The sequence below is a fragment of the Syngnathus acus genome, chromosome 2 (genome assembly GCF_901709675.1).
Source record: "Syngnathus acus chromosome 2, fSynAcu1.2, whole genome shotgun sequence".
NCBI classification, from domain to species: Eukaryota; Metazoa; Chordata; class Actinopteri; order Syngnathiformes; family Syngnathidae; genus Syngnathus; species Syngnathus acus.
This window is the reverse complement of record NC_051088.1, coordinates 1111676-1131494: the sequence shown is the minus strand read 5'-3', so window position 1 is coordinate 1131494 and position 19819 is coordinate 1111676. Positions and strand designations below refer to the sequence as shown.

Sequence of the window (19819 nt, the reverse complement as noted above, 5' to 3'; positions counted from 1 at the left end):
GCGGCCTCTGCTTCTGCAACTGCAACAGCTTTTTGACTACTCAAAACATGTAAACTAGCCTCAAGTTCAGTTTTCTGTTTCATTATGGCTGCTTCTTTTAACGAATACTCCAGCTGTGCTCGTGCAGCAACTGCTTGTGCACGTGCTTTTAGCGCTGCAGAACTTACGGATGAACGTTTGGATGTATGCGAGCGTGAAGACTTGCTCTTTGTGTCTGTGTAGCTTGCGTTACCCTTGTTCTCCGTGCTGTCCACATCGTCTGTGTTGTGCACTGGTCCCGGTTCTGTAGGGTCTGGCATTAGATCTTCTTCTGGTAGACCTGGGTGATACAGCTTTCCTGACCGTAGGCTCATGGTTATCTTGCTGGATGTAGCTCCTCGTGGTTGTGCCCGCTGCGCTATTGTCCTTTTACTGTGCTGTCCTCACTCTGAAGCATCTAGTTTTTCACCAGCTAGACAGCGAGTTAACGACGCTCCAAATAATCAGACTTGGTTTCTTTTAGCTGATTTATTTGTAGAACGGCCTCAAACCATTGCCCTCTTAAGACCGTCGTAAAACTAGAAGAAAATACAGTAAAATTGTGCGTTAGCTAAACACATACAAGCTACATCACGTTTACAGTGAATAGGTTTGCATTAAACATCACATATAACCAAAATAAAATAGTCTTTCAAAATTCGAATAATACTCACGGACAAATCTTGTCCAAGGCACAACATAAAAGGTTTAAACATCCGTTCTTAACACCTGCACACGAGTCGACATTGCTTGCTGCCGTCCTGTGTTTGCTCTCAAAAACAACTTCCCACTGCAACCAGTAGAGGGAGGTAAAGAACTACATGTAAACATGCGTTTCTACTTAAACTTGTTACAAAAGGGCAGAACATTAGTATTGTGTGAAAATGAGCAAGAACGTTGCATTGTTCCACAGGAAAACGACACTCAACATGCTTCGAGATATCTCATCAAGGACAAGTCAGCCAACCAGCAGCCAACCGGCTGAGGAGGAGCAGGATAGACTGCAACCTAACTGCTGGAGTCACGAACCGGCCAAGCCCTCGCACCACATAACATTCCTTAGCTAATCAGCGTTGCTACAGCCACAATCTCCCCTCCCTTTAGTGTAGCAACGCCTTTTGTAATGTTAGGCTACGGATTTTAGTTATTGATCTGACTCCAAATTACGATCAACACTTCACACAAAAGTTGTTATGTCCTAATCCACACACTGGTACACCTAACAATTTTGCGAGTTCGTTCTGTCAAAGAGAAGACCAGTAGATCAATTAGGCCGAATTTACCAATTGTTTAATCCTGACAAAGCAAGCTAATACAGGCGCCTGGGTCCCCCGGGTCCCTCACACTAAAATTCGTGTGTTCTTGTGACCATCAAGAGACAACACATTCTTCCGGGTTGCCCAGTTTTAAAGAAACACAATATGAATATTCAAGCATGCAAAATATTGTGTGGTGATTGGTCGATGGTCGATGGTCGATGGTCGTCTCCTCCTCGTTTGGGTTTTTCCCCTGCTCAGCACAGGTGTCTGGACCACAAAGACGAGTTGTTCCTCACCGGCCTTGAGATATCCTCCCTGTCTGGACATCCTGTTCCACAATACTTTGTAGAGAACAAATTCATTGTAGCCTGCACATTCCTTTCCACTTATTAATCACCACACGAGCACACTAGAAATTATATTGATATGATTATATATGTCTAATGCAGCCTTAATCAAATATGTTTGCAAACTGCCGAAAGTACATTTCCCTTTAGTAACCAGGGCAACCCAAAATAAAAAGAGGAGATAGCGCAAGAGGAGGAGCTCAGAATTGGCGGAGGACTGTAACTGGGCCTTCTACGTACTTCGTGAGCAAAAGAAATTCTGGTTGTCTTCTCCTCTTCTTTCAGTGTGTAAAATAATGTCTTATGGTACTTAGACCTGACAAACCTGCACCCTCTTAACTGTGAGGCGGACGTGGTAACCAGTGCGCCACTGGTAATTGTTTTAATTATTCCTCAGTAATCAGTAAAATAAGGACATCTCTGACTTTTCCTGACAGAACAAGGGGTTTGAAAATTGGTTGTGTTGAGCAATCTACAGTTATTTTTTAGTCAGTTCTTCACTGACAGAATTGTTAGACGGTCCAGCATGTAATGATGGAGTGAGTTAAATATGGGGAGGAGAGGAAAGTTTTGAAGGCGGGAGTGGAACAAGCACAGGTGGCATTTGGAATGGAAACTATTCTGAAGGTAGAGAGTGGATGGCGGTAATGCCCCGTTTGTCAGGCGGTAAACTGCCAAAAAACAAGAAAGAAGAAGCAGCAAAAGAAGAAGAAGACGAAGAAGAAGACTGTATTGTTACGAGTGAACAACCAGCTCTGTCCCAAGATGGCCGCCGTGTGATGACGCTCCATATTGGCTCACAGCGCTCGTAAACTATGTATATATCTATGGTCGGAAAATTGTGACTTGCCACTTTACTTGAATACAGCAGCACAAGAAGAAGCTTGTACTTCCGACCGGGCTCAAACCAAATATACGACCGTACTCGCCGGTCTTATCTTCGTTGTCTTGACGATGGGGGAGGCCGAAGTGATACAGAACCAAGCCGACGAGAAGCCCTCGGACGCGTCTTCTGTACCCGGCGAGGAGTCGGTGGTGTGGAGTCATGAAGTGGAGGTCTGCCTCTTCCACGCCATGATCGGACACAAGCCTGTCGGTGAGGGAAAATGCGAGTAAGCATAGGGTTATTACGGTCGCTCCCGTATCTATTCGCTTTCCTTTTATCAAATAGAACTGTTTAGCAAGTTAAAAGATCAAATAGCCAAAGCGCTTCTCTATTTTCTTTCCATTTGTTGTTTACTTTTGTATATTTTATATTGTATCACGCCTTGTAATTTGCCAAAACGTGTTTAATTGGGTCTAATTTGTTATGTTCTCCTCACTTTGTAACTTTGTTTCAGCTGCCATAAAAGGGCCCTAGCAGCCTTTGCCATGTTTGGGTACTTGCACGTTGGGGTACTTGCATGTTTAAGGTACTTGTACTAACTAGACCAATACTTGTCGTAAATTTCGCCCAGGTTCACACCCTCTAAAATAGCAGTTTTCTTTGTAAACAGCCTTGGCAACTGCATGCGACAAAATTTAAAGCTTTCGATACCTTTCCATTCTAATCATCTTTAGAAGAAACACCCAAAGTTCGAAAACAATCGGATAGAATCTCTAGGAGCAGTTTCTATATGACTTCTATAAAAGGCCAAAAAATGCTGCCATTTTGACTTTAATTTGGATTAAAGTCAAGATGGCAGACTGTTAGGTTTAGCACATGTCTACTGATTACTTTTTTGAAGGTCTTGGGCTGTTTCATCCATCCATCCATTTTCTGTCCCCACGGGGGTCGCGGGAGTGCTGGAGCCTATCCCAGCCGTCATCGGGCAGTAGGCGGGGGACACCCTGAACCGGTTGCCAGCCAATCGCAGGGCACACAGAGACAAACAACCATTTGCACTCGCACTCACACCTAGGGACAATTTGGAGTCTACAATCGGCCTACCAAGCATGTTTTTGGGATGTGGGAGGAAACCGGAGTGCCTGGAGAAAACCCACGCGGGCCCGGGGAGAACATGCAAACTCCACACAGGGAGGGCCGGAGGTGGAATCGAACCCGCACCCTCCTAACTGTGAGGCGGATGTGCTACCCAGTGCTCCACCGAGCCGCGGGCTGTTTCATATCTGTCCCAATTTTCACAGATCTTATTTATGTAAAAGTAGAACTGGGAATGCTTCGTAAAATGTAGCATTCAAGTACAGTGGAGCCTCGGTTTTCTACCACAATCCGTTCCAGAAGGCTGTTCGAGAAGTGAATCGTGTTTTCCCATTACAAATAATGGGAAAAAAAATAATCCGTTCCAAGCAAAAAACGCCTTTTTAAAGCATTTTTTCAGTTGCGCCTTTTTGTCCGATCGCGCAACTGCAGCGCACCGCCGAACGCGCAACCGTAGCGCGTTGCCGACCTCGCAACTGCACCGTGCTGGTCGCATTATTGTGACAGAGCCCTTGCTGAAATTTAGAAAATATTTTTAAAGTCCTGATGTACTTTCCAAAATTTAAGTGGACCTCAGTGCGCAGGGAGCTTAATTTTGTCCGATCGCGCACCTGCAGCGCGCCGGGCACTCACTGTCGCATTGCTTTAGGAGCGTCTTTGTGTTTTAGGATGGCTTTACTGCTCCCACTTGCTTTCTTTGGAGGCATGATTAGAGTTGATGCAATCCTCAGAGTAACGAGAATGTATTAACGAACGGAGTCAGTTGGCATGCGGGTCCTCTCGGCTCATCTCGCGAGGTTCGACAACCAAATTTCATCCGACATCCAAAGCAAAAAAATCTCGAATTTTTTGTTCAAATACCGATTTGTTCGAGAACCGGGACGTTTGAAAACCGAGGCTCCACTGTATAACAAAGTAATACTGTGCTTATTCACCAACCAGTTGAAGCATGTAGCTTTCTTCGAGTATTAAACAATACCATGCAAACAAACCCATGCATGTGGATTCAGTAAATGCCCTATCTAATTTGCTCGGTTCATGTTAGTCAGGGTTGTATTTTGTGCACTTCTGAAAAGCATCTGTTCTTGTTGGCTGTGTATGATGCTGGCTTTGAACAGGCCTGTCTTCCCTGTCAAAGTCCTCCTCTGACTGATACCAGGGACGTGCGGTCAGAAGAGGCACGCCTCCCCTGCCATCATGAAAAGGGAAAAACAAATTCAATTGTTTTTATTATAAAGTCATTTTCCTTTTAATTTCAATAATTTTGTATCATTTTGAACCAAAATCACAGAATTTTTATAGTTATTTTAAAACGGAAGACGATTCGCTCGGAGGAGCCAACGTCCTGTCTAGCCTCCTCTGAGGATTGCGTAATCACACGGCTGCCTATGTTGACAGGCTATGCAGTTAGACTGAACTGCCCTCTCTCTTTATGTCGCTGTTTAAGTGTTCAAACACTGTGGCTATATTAACTAATTTCCGTAGTTAAGCTGGTGTATATAATATCTTGTGTTTTTTGTCATCTGTCTGTAACGTCGAGTTTCTTTAGATGAACAAAACGGCTTTGAAAAGAGATCTTACGGAGGCTACGAAAAAAGGATCTCCAGCCTTATGGCAGGGGGTGCTAGTGATCCCGGGATGCTTCATGCGCCCACCCGTAGAATAAGTGATCTCCAGTTCAAATTTACAGCGAACAACTGAGAGCAGTCGTCCATTTATTTCGTTTTACATTCGTTTTTTTTTTTATTTTATTTTACATTTCATTTTACAATGGAGGATTACATATCCAAATGATTTTCAACGATGGATTTTCGGTCGAGGCGGCTCGGTGGCGCACTGGGTAGCACGTCCGCCTCACAGTTAGGAGGGTGCGGGTTCGATTCCACCTCCGGCCCTCCCTGTGTGGAGTTTGCATGTTCTCCCCGGGCCCGCGTGGGTTTTCTCCGGGCACTCCGGTTTCCTCCCACATCCCAAAAACATGCTTGGTAGGCCGATTGGAGACTCCAAATTGTTCCTAGGTGTGAGTGCGAGTGCGAATGGTTGTTAGTCTCTGTGTGCCCTGCGATTGGCTGGCAACCGGTTCTGGGTGTCCCCCGCCTACTGCCCGATGACGGCTGGGATAGGCTCCAGCACTCCCGCGACCCCCGTGGGGACTAAGCGGTTCAGAAAATGGATGGATGGATGGATTTTCGGTCGAAGCAGAAGGTCATCAGTAAAGGGAGAGCAACTCTGGAGTTAAAAGGTTTGATTCGGACAACGGGACTTCGGAACGGAGTGGTACGCACAATCAAAAACAGGTTTTTGATTCAATGTGCTTTATTGAGTGTTTTTATGTGTGAAGACTGCTGATATGAGATTTTAATTAAAATAGTTCCAATTAAATAATGAATAAGCCACACTAGAGCAGCCTTCCCCAACCTTTTTTGTGACACGGTTAGGTGCCGGACAAATTTTACCGGGGGGGGTGACGTCAGTGACTCCCCAGTCATGAATCTCACCGCACGTCACTGGCTGATACTGTGAAAAGATTAAGAATATTTGAGATTTCAGTGAGTAGGTATAGCTGAATGACTAGGAAGACAGTACCCCCCCTCGCCCCACCACACACACACAGAGCCAGAGAGACAGACAGACAGACGGACACAGACAAACACACGCGGACACAAACCAGACAGACAGACAGAATGGGCCCGTGACTTACACAAAGACAGAAACACACAGGTACACAAGTGCGCCTGTAACTGCCATGTTGCTTGTAAGTGAAATGCAGCGGACTCGAGTATGGCTAATTGAAATATAATTTTTTTTCTCCAGGCCCGATGTTTTTGCAAGATTTGGTGAGTTTTAGTGCACAGTTAGTTCCTAAACAATGTGACTAACGATAGTAATAGTAAAGATTTCTACAAAAACAATAGAGTCTCCGCAACGGTCACTGCTAGAGCCGTAATAATGTTCCTGCTACTTGTTTGGCTGTTTAGCAAGGTCACTAACTTCCTCAAATGAACAGGGTACTAAGGATTGTAGTGTTTTAGGAATATTGTTTATTTATTGTATTGAATCAGCTTTCAACAAATGAGAGCTAAGATGCCATTTGTTCAGATTTTGTAATACAGCACATTAGAGCTGAACGATTACTTGTTTTTGGACTGAAACCAGGATTTCAGACAATGCGATCTCGAGATTGTCAAAGCTGCATTTTTTGAAGGGCGCTTAACCCCCATGCTCACTGGCAAAGTATCAATGGCATGATACTTTGGACAGATCACACTAAACAGCTCCACACTGCTTGAAAGGAATAGCGTTACATCTACGTCCCACTGTCGCCCATAATCCTGGAAGTGTTTTCCTTCGTGTCCGCTTGCTAAGGCAACCTCTAGGCGCTACGCTAGCTTGCAAAGCAGCAACACCGACTTTATTGATATATGTAAGACTGTGCAAAGATCATGATGTGATGCTCTCACCCAGTAGGCGAACGAGGAGTCGCTAAGCATGTTAATTGCTAACGTGAAATTCAGCGTCTGAAAAGACCCAAAATACACAAGGGCTTTGTTATACAGTAGACTTCACAGAAGTCTGGTTAAAACCGTGTTAGGGCGGAGAGTCAGGAGTTTTGAACAGAAAGTTTCCAGTACAATAAATACATATTTGAGACGTAAATTAAGACGACTGCTACATTAGCAAACAATGAAATGCGCTGAATATTGCCGATATTAATATTTTTAACGTCTATCTGTCATGGCTGACGTCAGCCATGACAGATAGACGTTAAAAATATTAATATCAGCAAAATTATTTGCTTAAGTTTTGACTATTTTGCACCACATTGTTTTTCTTTAAAGAAAATTTTAGTGCACTATTCACAATGTGCAGTAACAATGATCAGAAACATGACATCATCGTGTGACACTCTCTGAAGAAGGCGGATGTTGCTGCCGAAACTGTCAGAAGTTTGTTAAGGTAAGAAAGACCTGCTCAATTTGTCTGAACAAAGGTATACAATGGCTATGACATCATACAATTCGAAACATTAAAATTTATGACAAGACTCAATTACTTCTAACGGAGAGTGAGGGCTTAGCGATAGCCTGAAATTCATACAATGGTATTAATTTAATCTTTTTGTCTCCATCATTGTTGACTTTGGATCTTCAAGACAGTAAACATAAGCTTCTTGTTTTGCTGTTGCTCCATTCAGTTGATTGCCTTTGTATGCGTTTGTGTGCATGCGCAGGAGTAAACCGTCACTTCCACATGATCTGCATCCGAGACAAGTTTAGTCAGAACATTGGCCGCCAGATATCCTCTTCTGTCATCTGGGATCATCTTGGAAGCATGTATGACATGCAAGCACTGGTGAGAAGTGTTGGGGGTAATATATTTCTGTTATACCGTATTAATATAGTTACTGAGTCTGGTTACGCGTTACATGTTCGGGACTACAGTACAGAACCAATTACAAATTACACTAAGAATGCTGTCCATTACATCTTTTACCAGATGTGTTTACTTTATTAATAACTCATTAAAAAGATTTATTGCCTCCCCTGAGGAGCTCTCAGCAACTTATCCAGCCAAACCATTGTGAAGCGTACTGATGTTCCACGCAGATTTTATTTCTTAGATGCCTTGTTTATTGTCATGGAAACACCGTAAGAGCTACGGCACAAACAAACAATTACAAACGTAAATTCCCACTCAAACAAATGCAAACAAATAATTACTTCAGCCATAAGATTGAAGGAAAACCTTGTCCCCACTCCGTAAAGTTGTAGCAGCAATGAAAACGTGACTTTTGGTTAACATAGGATATGTTCTCAAGCATTAAGCAATTTTAGACGCCCTTGGCAGTGTCAATAGTTTAGTAAAAACATCAGGCATGCATTGAACAGTTTATAATGTCATTAAGCTATTCATGCAATATATCACAAAACATTTATTTCAAAGTGCCCAAAAACAGATCATGTTTTCTTTCTTTCTTTTATCCATCCATCCATCCATCCATCCATCCATCCATCCATCCATCCATCCATATCCATCCATCCTCGGCTTATCCGGGGTCGGGTCACGGGGGCAGCAGCTTTAGTAGGGACTCCCCGACTTCCCTCTCCCCAGCCACTTCGTCCAGCTCATTCCGGGGAATCCCAAGGCGTTCCCAGGCCAGCTGAGAGACATAGTCTCTTCAGCGCGTCCTGGGTCGTCTACGGGGTCTCCTGCCGGTGGGACATGCCCAGAACACCTCCCCAGGGAGGTGTCCAGGAAGCATCCAGGTAAGATGCCCGAGTCACCTCATCTGGCTCCTCTCAATGTGGAGGAGCAGCGGCTCTACTCCGAGTCTTTCCCGGATGACCGAGCTTCTCACCCTATCTCAACGGGAGAGCCCGGACACCCTGTGGAGGAAACTCATTTCGGCCGCTTGTATCCGGGATCTCTATCTCTATAGCTCGTGACCATAGGTGAGGGTAGAAGCGTAGATCGACCGGTAAATTGAGAGCGTTGCCTTTTGGCTCAGCTCTCTCTTCACCACGACAGACCGGTGCAGAGTCCGCATTATAGCTGCACCGATCCGCCTGTTGATCTCACGCTCCATCCTGCCCTCGCTCGTGAACAAGACCCCAAGATACTTGAAGTCCTCCACTCATCCCCGATCTGGAGAGGACATTCCACCCTTTTCCGACTGAGGACCATGGACTCAGATTTGGAGGTGCTGATCCTCATCCCGACCGCTTCACACTCTGCTTCGAACCGGTCCAGTGAGAGCTGGAGATCACGGCTTGAAGAAGCCAACAGCACCACGTCGTCTGCAAAAAGCAGAGATGCAATGCTGAGGTCCCCAAACCGCACCTAGAAATTCTGTCCATAAAAATTATGAACAAAATCGGTGACAGAGGGCAGCCTTGGCGGAGTCCAACCCTCACTGGGAACGAATCAGACTTACTGCCGGAAATGCGGACCAAGCTCTGGCATCGATGATACAGGAACCGAACCGCTCTTATCAGTTGGTTCGGCACCCTGTACTCCCGAAGCACCCTCGACAGAAGAGGGACACGGTCGAATGCCTTCTCCAAGTCCACAAAGCACATGTGGACTGGTTGAGCGAACTCCCATGCCCCCTCAAAGATCCTGCCGAGTGTATAGAGCTGGTCCACTGTTCCACAGCCAGGATGAAAACTACACTGCTCCTCCTGAATCCGAGATTCAACCTCCCGACGGACCCTCCTCTCCAGCACCCCTGAATAGACCTTACCAGGGAGGCTGAGGAGTGTGATTCATCTGTAGTTGGAACACACCCTCCGGTCCCCCTTCTTAAAGAGGGCAACCACCACCCCAGTCTGCCAATCCAGAGGCACTGTACCCGATGTCCACGCAATACTGTAGGCCTGTCAGCCATGACAGCCCCACAACATCCAGAGCCTTTAAAAACTCCGGGCGGATCTCATCCACTCCTGGGGCCTTGCCCCCGAGGTTTTTTTTAACTACCTCAGTGACTTCGACCCCAGAGGTTGGAGAGTCCACCTCAGAGTCTCCAGGCCCTGCTTCCACAATGGAAGGAATGTCGGTGGAATTGAGGAGGTCTTCAAAGTATTCTGCCCACCGACTCACGATCTCGAGTCGAGGTCAGCAGCATGCCATCTCCACTGTAAAAGTGTTGACGGTGCACCGCTTGCCCCTCCTAAGATGTCCGAGGGTGGACCAGAATTTCCTCGAAGCCGTCTGGAAGTCATTCTCCATGGCCTCGCCAAACTCCTCCCACACCCGGGTATTTGCTTCAGCAACCGCCCGAAGCCGCGTTCCGCTTGGCCATCCGGTACCTGTCGGCTGCTTCTGGAGTTCTACAGGCCAAAACCGCCCGATAGGACTCCTTCTTCAGCTTGACGGCATCCCTTACCGCCGGTGTCCACCAGCGGGTTTGGGGGTTGCCGCCACGACAGGCACCGACCACCTTACGGCCACAGCTCCGGTCGGCTGCCTCAACAATGGAGGAACGGAACATGGTCCACTCGGACTCAATTTCCCCTGCCTCCTCTGGGACGTGGGAAAAGCTCTGCCGGAGGTGGGAGTTGAAACTCTTCCTGACAGGAGATTCTGCCAGTTGTTCCCAGCAGACCCTCACAGTACGTTTGGGTCTGTCAGGTCGGATCGGCATCTTCCCCCACCATCGGAGCCAACCCACCACCAGGTGGTGGTCAGTTGACAGCTCCGCCCCTCTCTTCACCCGAGTGTCCAAAACATGCGGCCGCAAATCCGATGACACGACTACAAAGTCGATCATCGAACTGCGGCCTAGGGTGTCCTGGTGCCAAGTACACACATGGACACCCTTATGTTTGAACACGGTGTTCATTATTGACAATCCATGTCGAGCACAGAAGTCCAACACCGCTCGGGTTCAGATGGGGGGGGCATTCCTCCCAATCACGGCCTTCCAGGTCTCACTGTCATTGCCCACGTGAGCATTGAAGTCACCCAGTAGAACGATGGAGTCCCCAGAAGGAGCGCTCTCCAGCACTTCTTCCAGGGACTCCAAAAAGGGTGGGTACTCTGAGCTGCCACTTGGTACATAGGCACAAACAACAGTCAGGACCTGTCACCCCACTCCAAGGTGGAGGGAGGCTACCGTCTCTTACACCAGGGTGAACCCCAATGTGCAGGCGCCCAGCCGGGGGGCAATAAGTATACCCACACTTGCTTGACGCCTCTCACCGTGGGCAACTCCAGAGTCCAGCCGCTCTCGAGAGGGCTTGTACCAGAACCCAAACTGTGTGTGGAGGCAAGTCCGACTATATCTAGTCGGAACTTTTCTGCCTCGCACACCAGCCTCCATTCCAGCCAGAGAGGTGACATTCAAAGTCCCTAGAGCCAGCTTCTGCAGCCGGGGATTGGACCGCCAAGGTCTCCGCCCTTAGCCGCCCCCCCAGCTCACTATGTACCCGACCTCTTTGGCCCCTCCCACAGGGGGTGAGCCCATGGGAAGGAAGACCCACCTTCCCTTTTTGGTCTGTGCCCGGCCGGGCCCCAGGGGTAAAGGCCCGGCCACCGGATGCTCGCCTTTGAGTCCCCACTCCAGGCCTGGTTCCAGAGGGGGGCCCCGGTGACCCGCGTCCAGGCGAGGGAAAACCGAATCCAATTTTGTTTCTCGGCATAAGGTTTTTTTGTGAGCTGTGCTTTGTCTGGCCCCTCACCTAGCACCCTTTTGCCATGGGTGACCCTACCAGGGGCATGAAGCCCCAGACAACATGGCTCCCAAGACCATTGGGACACGCAAACCCCTCCACCACGATAAGGTGACTACTCACGGAGGGGTTATACAGTTATAAACTTTCCAACATATTTTATTCACTTGAGATTTTATTTACTTAAGAAAACCACTACATACACTAGGCATCGACATGAAAGAAACCTTTTGGAATTTGAAGCAAATTCACTTTAGCTACCATTAATGTTTGTGTCAGAAGCTCTTCTCTTCCAAATTATTATAACTAAAACAACTAGTCATGTAGCGAATTATGGGAAAACGAAGTACAAGCTAGCAGGCAAGCTACAACTTAAGTCCAAGCTTCCAATCGATTGATAATGAAATGGACAAAATTTGCAGGACAAAACAACTCTTACTGAAAAACCTCAAGGACTCACCTCCAAGCAGCCTTCCTTAGTGTCTTTCAGGAGGGATTTTGTCTATAAGAAGCATCGACTTAAACTCCAACAAACATGCAGGAAAACTTTTACTTGCTCCACACACTGCTTCTTGTTTTGTTTTATGGTTTATGCATGTTGCTGCCTACTAGTGGGAAGTTACTGAGTTGTTTGTACTCTCAAATTGATCTCCGTCCATGCGTTTTATTTACTATTTAAAACGAAGCAATTCAACATTTCTACATTGTTTATACAGCTGGTTTAGAGTTTAATATTTCATATTTGATGGATTTAATTTTGTCGTCTATAGTAGATCTACTTCGTGGCTTTTCACCTATCGCAGGTGGTCTTGGACCCAATTATCTGGGATAGTCGAGGGATTACTGTAATCCGTTCTCAGCCTGCATGCAGCCTGCATGCTTTTACCCTAACGTTACCTTTTTTATACCACATTTGCGGAGCGAAAATGTGCTGAGTTCATTTTGTAAATTTAAGATCTACATACCTTGACATTGACATTGAGGCGCTGTTTTTTCAGGGGGGAATCCCCTATCATGAGAAAAATGTGGTGACTGCATTTTGTCAGTGTTTTCCTTTCTTTGTTTTTTCCACTGGGACCTGGCCGGTAACCCCCTTAGCAACACTGGCAGTTTTTATCGCCTCTCTGTTCCTTGAAAAAAGAAAGTATGGTCGATCTTGACACTTTGTATTCTGATGCCACCTGAACGCCTTTTTCAGAAGGATGTTCATTTTCTGTGGATTAATTCTAGTGATCCTGTTTTTTTCTGTTGTAGTGGCAGTTACCATGAACAGCATTGCATGCATGTACACGTGTTAGACGGTGAAATGTGAACTTGTGTGATACTCTGTATTGTTTGTTTGTGCAGCATGAGTCAGAGATCTTGCCCTTTCCAAACTCTGAGAAAAGTTTCTTTCTGCCTGATGACATCATCCAGGAAGTGAAGGAAGGTGCGAGCTGATTGGCTTAACTGGTCATTTGTTGATTGTGTTATTGCAACATTTCACATGACTATCAACCTAAATACCTGCTTCTGTTCAGGCAAGCTGTGCTTGGAGGAGGAGCCTAAGGAGGAGCTAGAGCTGGAGCGAGAGCAGCCTACAATGCACGAAGAAGGTACAAGATGGCGGAAACAACACAAACATTGATATTCAGGTAATCTTTTGATTCCTTCTTTCAGGAAGTAACTCCTCGCTCAAAATGTCAGAGCGAACAAGCAGCAGCCGTGACAAGGAGAAGGGTAGCGTTGATGTTGCAGCTACAGGAGGAGGATCAGGTGGGAAGGAAGCAGAGAAGAGGAAGAGGAGTCGTGCCACAGAGAAGCTCTTGTCATCGTCCAATCCTGCCAGCCCCGGAGGAGCCAAGAGGAGACGCACATGACTGGTCACATGAAGAACTGGTGTGTTTCTCGTCATGACCTTCTTTTGGCGACTGGAGGTCAGAACTCGGTTGCCCTCTGAATTCTTACTAGCTGACAGAATGTTGAAGACCATAACGCTGAGTGCACAGGAAAAGGACACTTGGCGGTCGTATATAATTTATGTCTCTAAATTGACGGCGTCCTGCTTTTCTGTCGCTGGATTGGAGTGACTATTCACTATTTACATTGCTGTTTTTTGTCAACAAGCAGATGATGCTTGTTATTAAATAGATGTCAAACACATTCATAATCTTCTCAGTAATTAGTATATTCACTTGTATAGCTACCAGTATTTCCCCCAAACGTCTGCTGAAAGGGAGGGTAAAGCGAGCCAACATTGGCACTTACAGTGCCTTGCGAAAGTATTCGGCCCCCTTGAACCTTTCAACATTTCGCCACATTTCAGGCTTCAAACATAAAGATATAAAATTTTAATTTTTTGTCAAGAATCAACAAGTGGGACACAATTGTGAAGTGGAACGAAATTTATTGGATAATTTAAACTTTTTTAACAAATAAAAAACTGAAAAGTGGGGCGTGCAATATTATTCGGCCCCTTTACTTTCAGTGCAGCAAACTCACTCCAGAAGTTCAGTGAGGATCTTTGAATGATCCAATGTTGTCCTAAATGACTGATGATGATAAATAGAATGCACCTGTGTGTAATCAAGTCTCCGTATAAATGCACCTGCTCTTTGATAGTCTCAGGGTTCTGTTTAAAGCGCAGAGAGAACCATGAAGACAAAGGAACATACCAGGCAGGTCCGAGATACTGTTGTGGAGAAGTTTAAAGCCGGATTTGGATACAAAAAGATTTCCCAAGCTTTAAACATCTTAAGGAGCACTGTGCAAGCAATTATATTGAAATGGAAGGAGTATCAGACCACTGCAAATCTACCAAGACCCGGCCGTCCCTCCAAACTTTCATCTCAAACAAGGAGAAGACTGATCAGAGATGCAGCCAAGAGGCCCATGATCACTCTGGATGAACTGCAGATAACTACAGCTGAGGTGGGAGAGTCTGTCCATAGGACAACAATCAGTCGTGCACTGCACAAATCTGGCCTTTATGGAAGAGTGGCAAGAAGAAAGCCATTTCTCAAAGATATCCATAAAAAGTCTCGTTTAAAGTTTGCCACAAGCCACCTGGGGGAGACACCAAACATGTGGAAGAAGGTGCTCTGGTCAGATGAAACCAAAATCGAACTTTTTGGCCACAATGCAAAACGATATGTTTGGCGTAAAAGCAACACAGCTCATTACCCTGAACACACCATCCACACTGTCAAACATGGTGGTGGCAGCATCATGGTTTGGGCCTGCTTTTCTTCAGCAGGGACAGGGAAGATGGCTAAAATTGATGGGAAGATGGATGGAGCCAAATACAGGACCATTCTGGAAGAAAACCTGTTGGAGTCTGCAAAAGACCTGAGACTGGGACGGAGATTTATCTTCCAACAGGACAATGATCCAAAACATAAAGCCAAATCTACAATGGAATGGTTCACAAATAGACGTATCCAGGTGTTAGAATGGCCAAGTCAAAGTCCAGACCTGAATCCAATCGAGAATCTGTGGAAAGAGCTGAAGACTGCTGTTCACAAACGCTCTCCATCCAACCTCACTGAGCTCGAGCTGTTTTGCAAGGAAGAATGGGCAAGAATTCCAGTCTCTCGATGTGCAAAACTGATAGACATACCCCAAGCGACTTGCAGCTGTAATTGCAGCAAAAGGTGGCGCTACAAAGTATTAGCGCAAGGGGGCCGAATAATATTGCACGCCCCACTTTTCAGTTTTTTATTTGTTAAAAAAGTTTAAATTATCCAATAAATTTTGTTCCACTTCACGATTGTGTCCCACTTGTTGATTCTTGACAAAAAATTAAACTTTTATATCTTTATGTTTGAAGCCTGAAATGTCGCGAAATGTTGAAAGGTTCAAGGGGGCCGAATACTTTCGCAAGGCACTGTATGTGATAGAACTGTATTAAAAAAAGATGTCAGTGTTACAATTCCCCTTTGAAAAAACCACACTTTAGATTTAACTGTATTTTGAAACAGAAGGGCGGTACACTTACATACGCCCACTTTTTGGGCGGAGTCTGCTTGATATGACACATCAGCCTGACTACGTCTCAGAAGGAAGAGATCGTAATTTCCCCATTGAAAATCATTAAAATGTACAAAAACAGCTATCAATTGGCACCAAAATTTACATGGACATCTCCACTTATGACTACTTAACATATCACACGGAGTAGGCTCTCTGTGGCTGATTTAAGAGAAATGAGCAGCCTCTCTAGCTGAAGTGCACTGTTACGTCTATCTTCTTTCACCAATCACCACCGTACGCAAACACATTGCATTCTGAGAGGCTTTATCTAAGCAAATTATTCATATGTCATTATATAGTATTCAATTGAAATTGGTAAGGGTTCATTTGACTTAGACTTCCACTGGAGTCCATGTATGGGGTATCACCTGCTGCTTATCCAAAAAGGAGGTGCTTTAAATGGCCACACTCAGCTGAAGGAAGTCCAGCGCTGCTTGTCTTTGCAGTAAGCTGACCTCAGGACGTTGTCATGCTGTGCGGGTCGAGCCTCCTCGTCGGGCCATGAGCTGACACTTTTGTTTACTTTTAACTCATCAAATCGCCGACCTGCCTGGCTTGTGCGCTGGCAGCGGGATACATTCTCGGTCTATTGTGGTGCATAAAAATAAAAAGATAAATAATAACTCTTGGCCAAATTGGGTGTGCTGCCTGCACATTCTGTGCCAGTCCCAAGCCTGAATGAATGAGGAGGATTATGTCAGGAAGGGCAGCCGGTGTAAAAAAATCCAACCAACCATAGGGCCAGGAAGGTAAATTTTTCACTTACAACTTCAATGTATGTATGTTTTTGTTTTGTATTGTTTTTAAATCAGGATTTGCCTGCATTTTCAATTTATTTGTTATGGAGAAATCAGTAAAAAGCTTTTTAATTTAAAAAAAAAAAAAAAACACCCTCTGAAAATAAGGAATGTGGCCACGCCCTCTCCCCTCCGTCTAGGTCTTTTTCAGGGAAGGAAGTGACCACAATTTGTCCATTCAAAATCATTGTAAACACATTACTAAGCTAGTCAAGGTCTGGCTGCCAAGGAAGTAACGGCTCTCAAGGATACATCTGCGGACTTCCGGTTTGCCACGTAGAGCGCCGCAGCGTCACTAGAGAGACGATCTACATTTCTACATTTTTACATTCTTTTCTAGTTTTGCCTCACTCGCTTTTTACGTTTTTTACTCCACTTTTGGGAGTTACTATTGTTGAAACTCGCGGACCATCAATCCCTGCTATTTCAACCACGTCACTGTTCGGCTCTCAGCGGAGGCTTCGTGGCTGTTTGTCTACTGTCTACCATCAATCATTGGACACGTAAGTATGGCTGAGGATCAAGAGGTTTGTACGGCTTCGTGCACCAACTGCACCCTTCTCTTAGAGAGGTTGTCCCTGCTAGAGGGACGTGTCCGCCAGCTAGAGCAGAATAGCGCGATAACCGTAGATGTGGCGGACACAGATGCGGGCTGTAGTCAGCCCGCTAGCCCAGTTAGCACTAGCCCCAAGCGGCTTGCTAACTGCGATGAGCCAGCTAAGACTCATAGCCGTCCCAAGCCATCTCTGTCTACTGGCTCTCCACTTTGGTCATAGGTGACTCCATTACCCGAAACATCACGCTTAAAAATCCAGCCACGGTAATGTGTATCCCTGGCGGCAGAGCACCCCACATCGAAGCTAATCTTAGGGAGCTGGCTCGCAATAGGCTCGCAATAGGTCAGTAGCGTAGGTCCAACAACACTAGCTACTTGGATATAGTGATACACGTTGGCTCCAATGATGTTAGGATGAGGCAATCAGAGATCACAAAGAATAACATAGCGATGACTTGTGATCTCGTCAGAAAGATGAATCGGCATCGAGTATTTGTCTCTGGCCCCCTACCTGGGAGAGGCACTGATGAGAGGTTTAGTAGATTAGTCTCCTTTAATCAATGGATGGCTGGTTTCTGTAAGAAGCAGGGACTATTTTATAGATAGTTCCGGATAGTTTATAGTTCCGGATAATATTACATGGCTGCCGAATATTAACTTTCAAATTCCTATGGTCGTATCTTCCCGCCGCGCTAATAAACATTTTAGACGCAATGTTGGGCTAGACAACACGATCTTACTCGTGTTTCGTTTAAAAATCCTCCGATAGATACGAACCCCGATCTACCGATTAGACTCAAACTCGGTTTTATGAATATTAGATCACTTCACACGAAAGCAGTACTCGTTAATGACCTCATCACAGAACATAATCTAAACATTTTTGGTCTTTGCGAGACCTGTTTAAAAACTAATGAACTGCTGCCGCTTAATGAGGCCTCGTCTCCAAATTTTGTGAGCTCGCAACTGGCGCGTCCTCGTAAAAAGGGCGGGGGTGTCGCCCTTATCTCTAATTCTGATCTTAGATTTAGGCCTCGTTCGATTAACGTATTTAAAACATTTGAAGTTCTCATTGTCCAATCAACAGTGCTACCGTTGTTTTATTTTGCTGTTATTTCCCGTCCACCCGGGGCTTACTTTGGTTTCCTGGATGAATTTTCAGAATTCGTGGCTGATCTAGTGACAAATGCGGATAATATAATAATTATGGAGGATTTCAATATCCACATAAACTTACCGTCAGAGCCACTTACTTTGGCGTTTCAGACCTTAATTGATACGTTTGGTTTTACGCAAGCCATACAGGCAGCAACGCATAAGAATGGAAATACCTTAGATCTGGTATTATCCCGAGGACTGGCAACCTCAAATATAACAGTACTGCCATACACTACTGTAATGTCTGATCACTACTTAATGAAATTTGAAATTTTAGTTCTCTGTCAAAGACAAGAGCACAATCAAAATTACAGCAACCGTAATATTAACTCCGTAACTGTGACTGCGCTGAGTTACTGCCGCCGGCAACTGCCATATTTCCCGCATATATCGGCTCTATTGATAATCTTACAAATGAACTCAATGCGACATTGTTAAATGCCATCGACTCTGTAGCGCCACTACGTCTGAAAACTCGCCGTAGAAAGCCTACTCCATTGGTTCACAGATGAAACACGTACGCTTAAGCAATTATGTAGACAGCATGAGTGCAAATGGCGTTTAACCAAACTTGAGGTTTTCCATCAGGGTGACAGCCTCCTGAAATACAAAGATGCGCTTATTTTCGCAAAAACTAATTATTTCTCCCAAATTATTAATCTCAATAAAAACAATCCTAAATACTTATTTGATACAGTGGCAAAGCTAACACTACGCCAGCCGACCTCTGATAGCTCCTTCCACTCAGCCGAAGAGTTCATGAAATTTTTCGTTCGAAAGATTGAATCCATTAGGGATGAGATCAAGATGACCATCCCAATCACTCAGTCGAGACTGCCTATTACGGGCGCTGACGATCATGCAATAACCCTCTCAAATTTTAAAAGCGTGTCAAAGCGTGTTAGTGCGACTAAACAAACAACATGTTTACTCGACCCGCTTCCAGCCAAACTATTTAAAGGATTATTTCAAATTTTAGAACCGTCCGTCTTAAATATAATTAATCTGTCTGTGTCCTCTGGTATAGTGCCAACAGCCTTTAAAACCGCTATCATTAAACCGCTACTTAAACGACCAAATCTCGACCCGGACAGTCTCTGTAATTATAGGCCGGTTTCAAATCTCCCATTCATAGCAAAACTTCTTGAAAAAGTAGTTGCGCAGCAGCTTATTGATTACATGGTCGATCGATTTGAATCTTTTCAGTCTGGTTTTAGAGCTAATCATTCCACCGAGACAGCACTTGCTAAAGTGACTAATGATCTCCTCATAGCTATGGATTCAAACACTTCATCGGCCTTATTATTACTCGATCTTAGTGCTGCCTTCGACACTGTAGACTTCGATATTTAAATAGAGCGCTTTATAAGCTCTGTTGGTATTTCAGGGTCAGCACTATGCTGGTTCTATTCCTATATATCAGACAGGACTCACCGAGTGGTCCATGGCAATGTGACCTCTTGAGCTCTATAATGTTACGTGTGGTGTCCCGCAGGGATCGGTACTCCGACCAATTCTATTTAATATTTAAATGATTCCGCTTTGGGACATAATACATAAATATAACCTTAGTTTTCAATG

The 19819-nt window shown here is 45.2% G+C and overlaps 1 protein-coding gene and 1 long non-coding RNA gene across 2 annotated transcripts; both read left to right on the top strand.

Annotated features, from left to right (window-relative positions):
* The first annotated feature begins 2228 nt into the window (after positions 1-2228).
* On the top strand, positions 2229-13858 carry LOC119119504 (MRG/MORF4L binding protein). Its single transcript, XM_037245945.1, has 5 exons — positions 2229-2720; positions 7777-7898; positions 13064-13145; positions 13237-13311; positions 13376-13858. The coding sequence occupies exons 1-5, from the start codon at positions 2579-2581 to the stop codon at positions 13573-13575; spliced, it is 621 nt and encodes a 206-aa protein (XP_037101840.1). The 5' UTR covers positions 2229-2578; the 3' UTR covers positions 13576-13858.
* Positions 13859-15584: 1726 nt separating this feature from the next.
* LOC119119522 lies at positions 15585-18455 on the top strand. The gene is made up of 2 exons (XR_005097315.1): positions 15585-16521; positions 16978-18455. It is a non-coding gene; the product is annotated as an uncharacterized LOC119119522 (long non-coding RNA).
* The last annotated feature ends 1364 nt before the right edge of the window (positions 18456-19819 follow it).

What these genes read in the sequence shown, in the direction of transcription:
- LOC119119504 (XM_037245945.1), top strand. Translation starts at nt 2,579, where the DNA reads ATGGGGGAGGCCGAAGTGATACAGAACCAAGCCGACGAGAAGCCCTCG. An exon ending in TGTATGACATGCAAGCACTG is followed by an intron (nt 7,899 to 13,063) that starts GTGAGAAGTGTT and finishes TTGTTTGTGCAG; the next exon opens with CATGAGTCAGAGATCTTGCC. An exon ending in GCCTACAATGCACGAAGAAG is followed by an intron (nt 13,312 to 13,375) that starts GTACAAGATGGC and finishes TCCTTCTTTCAG; the next exon opens with GAAGTAACTCCTCGCTCAAA.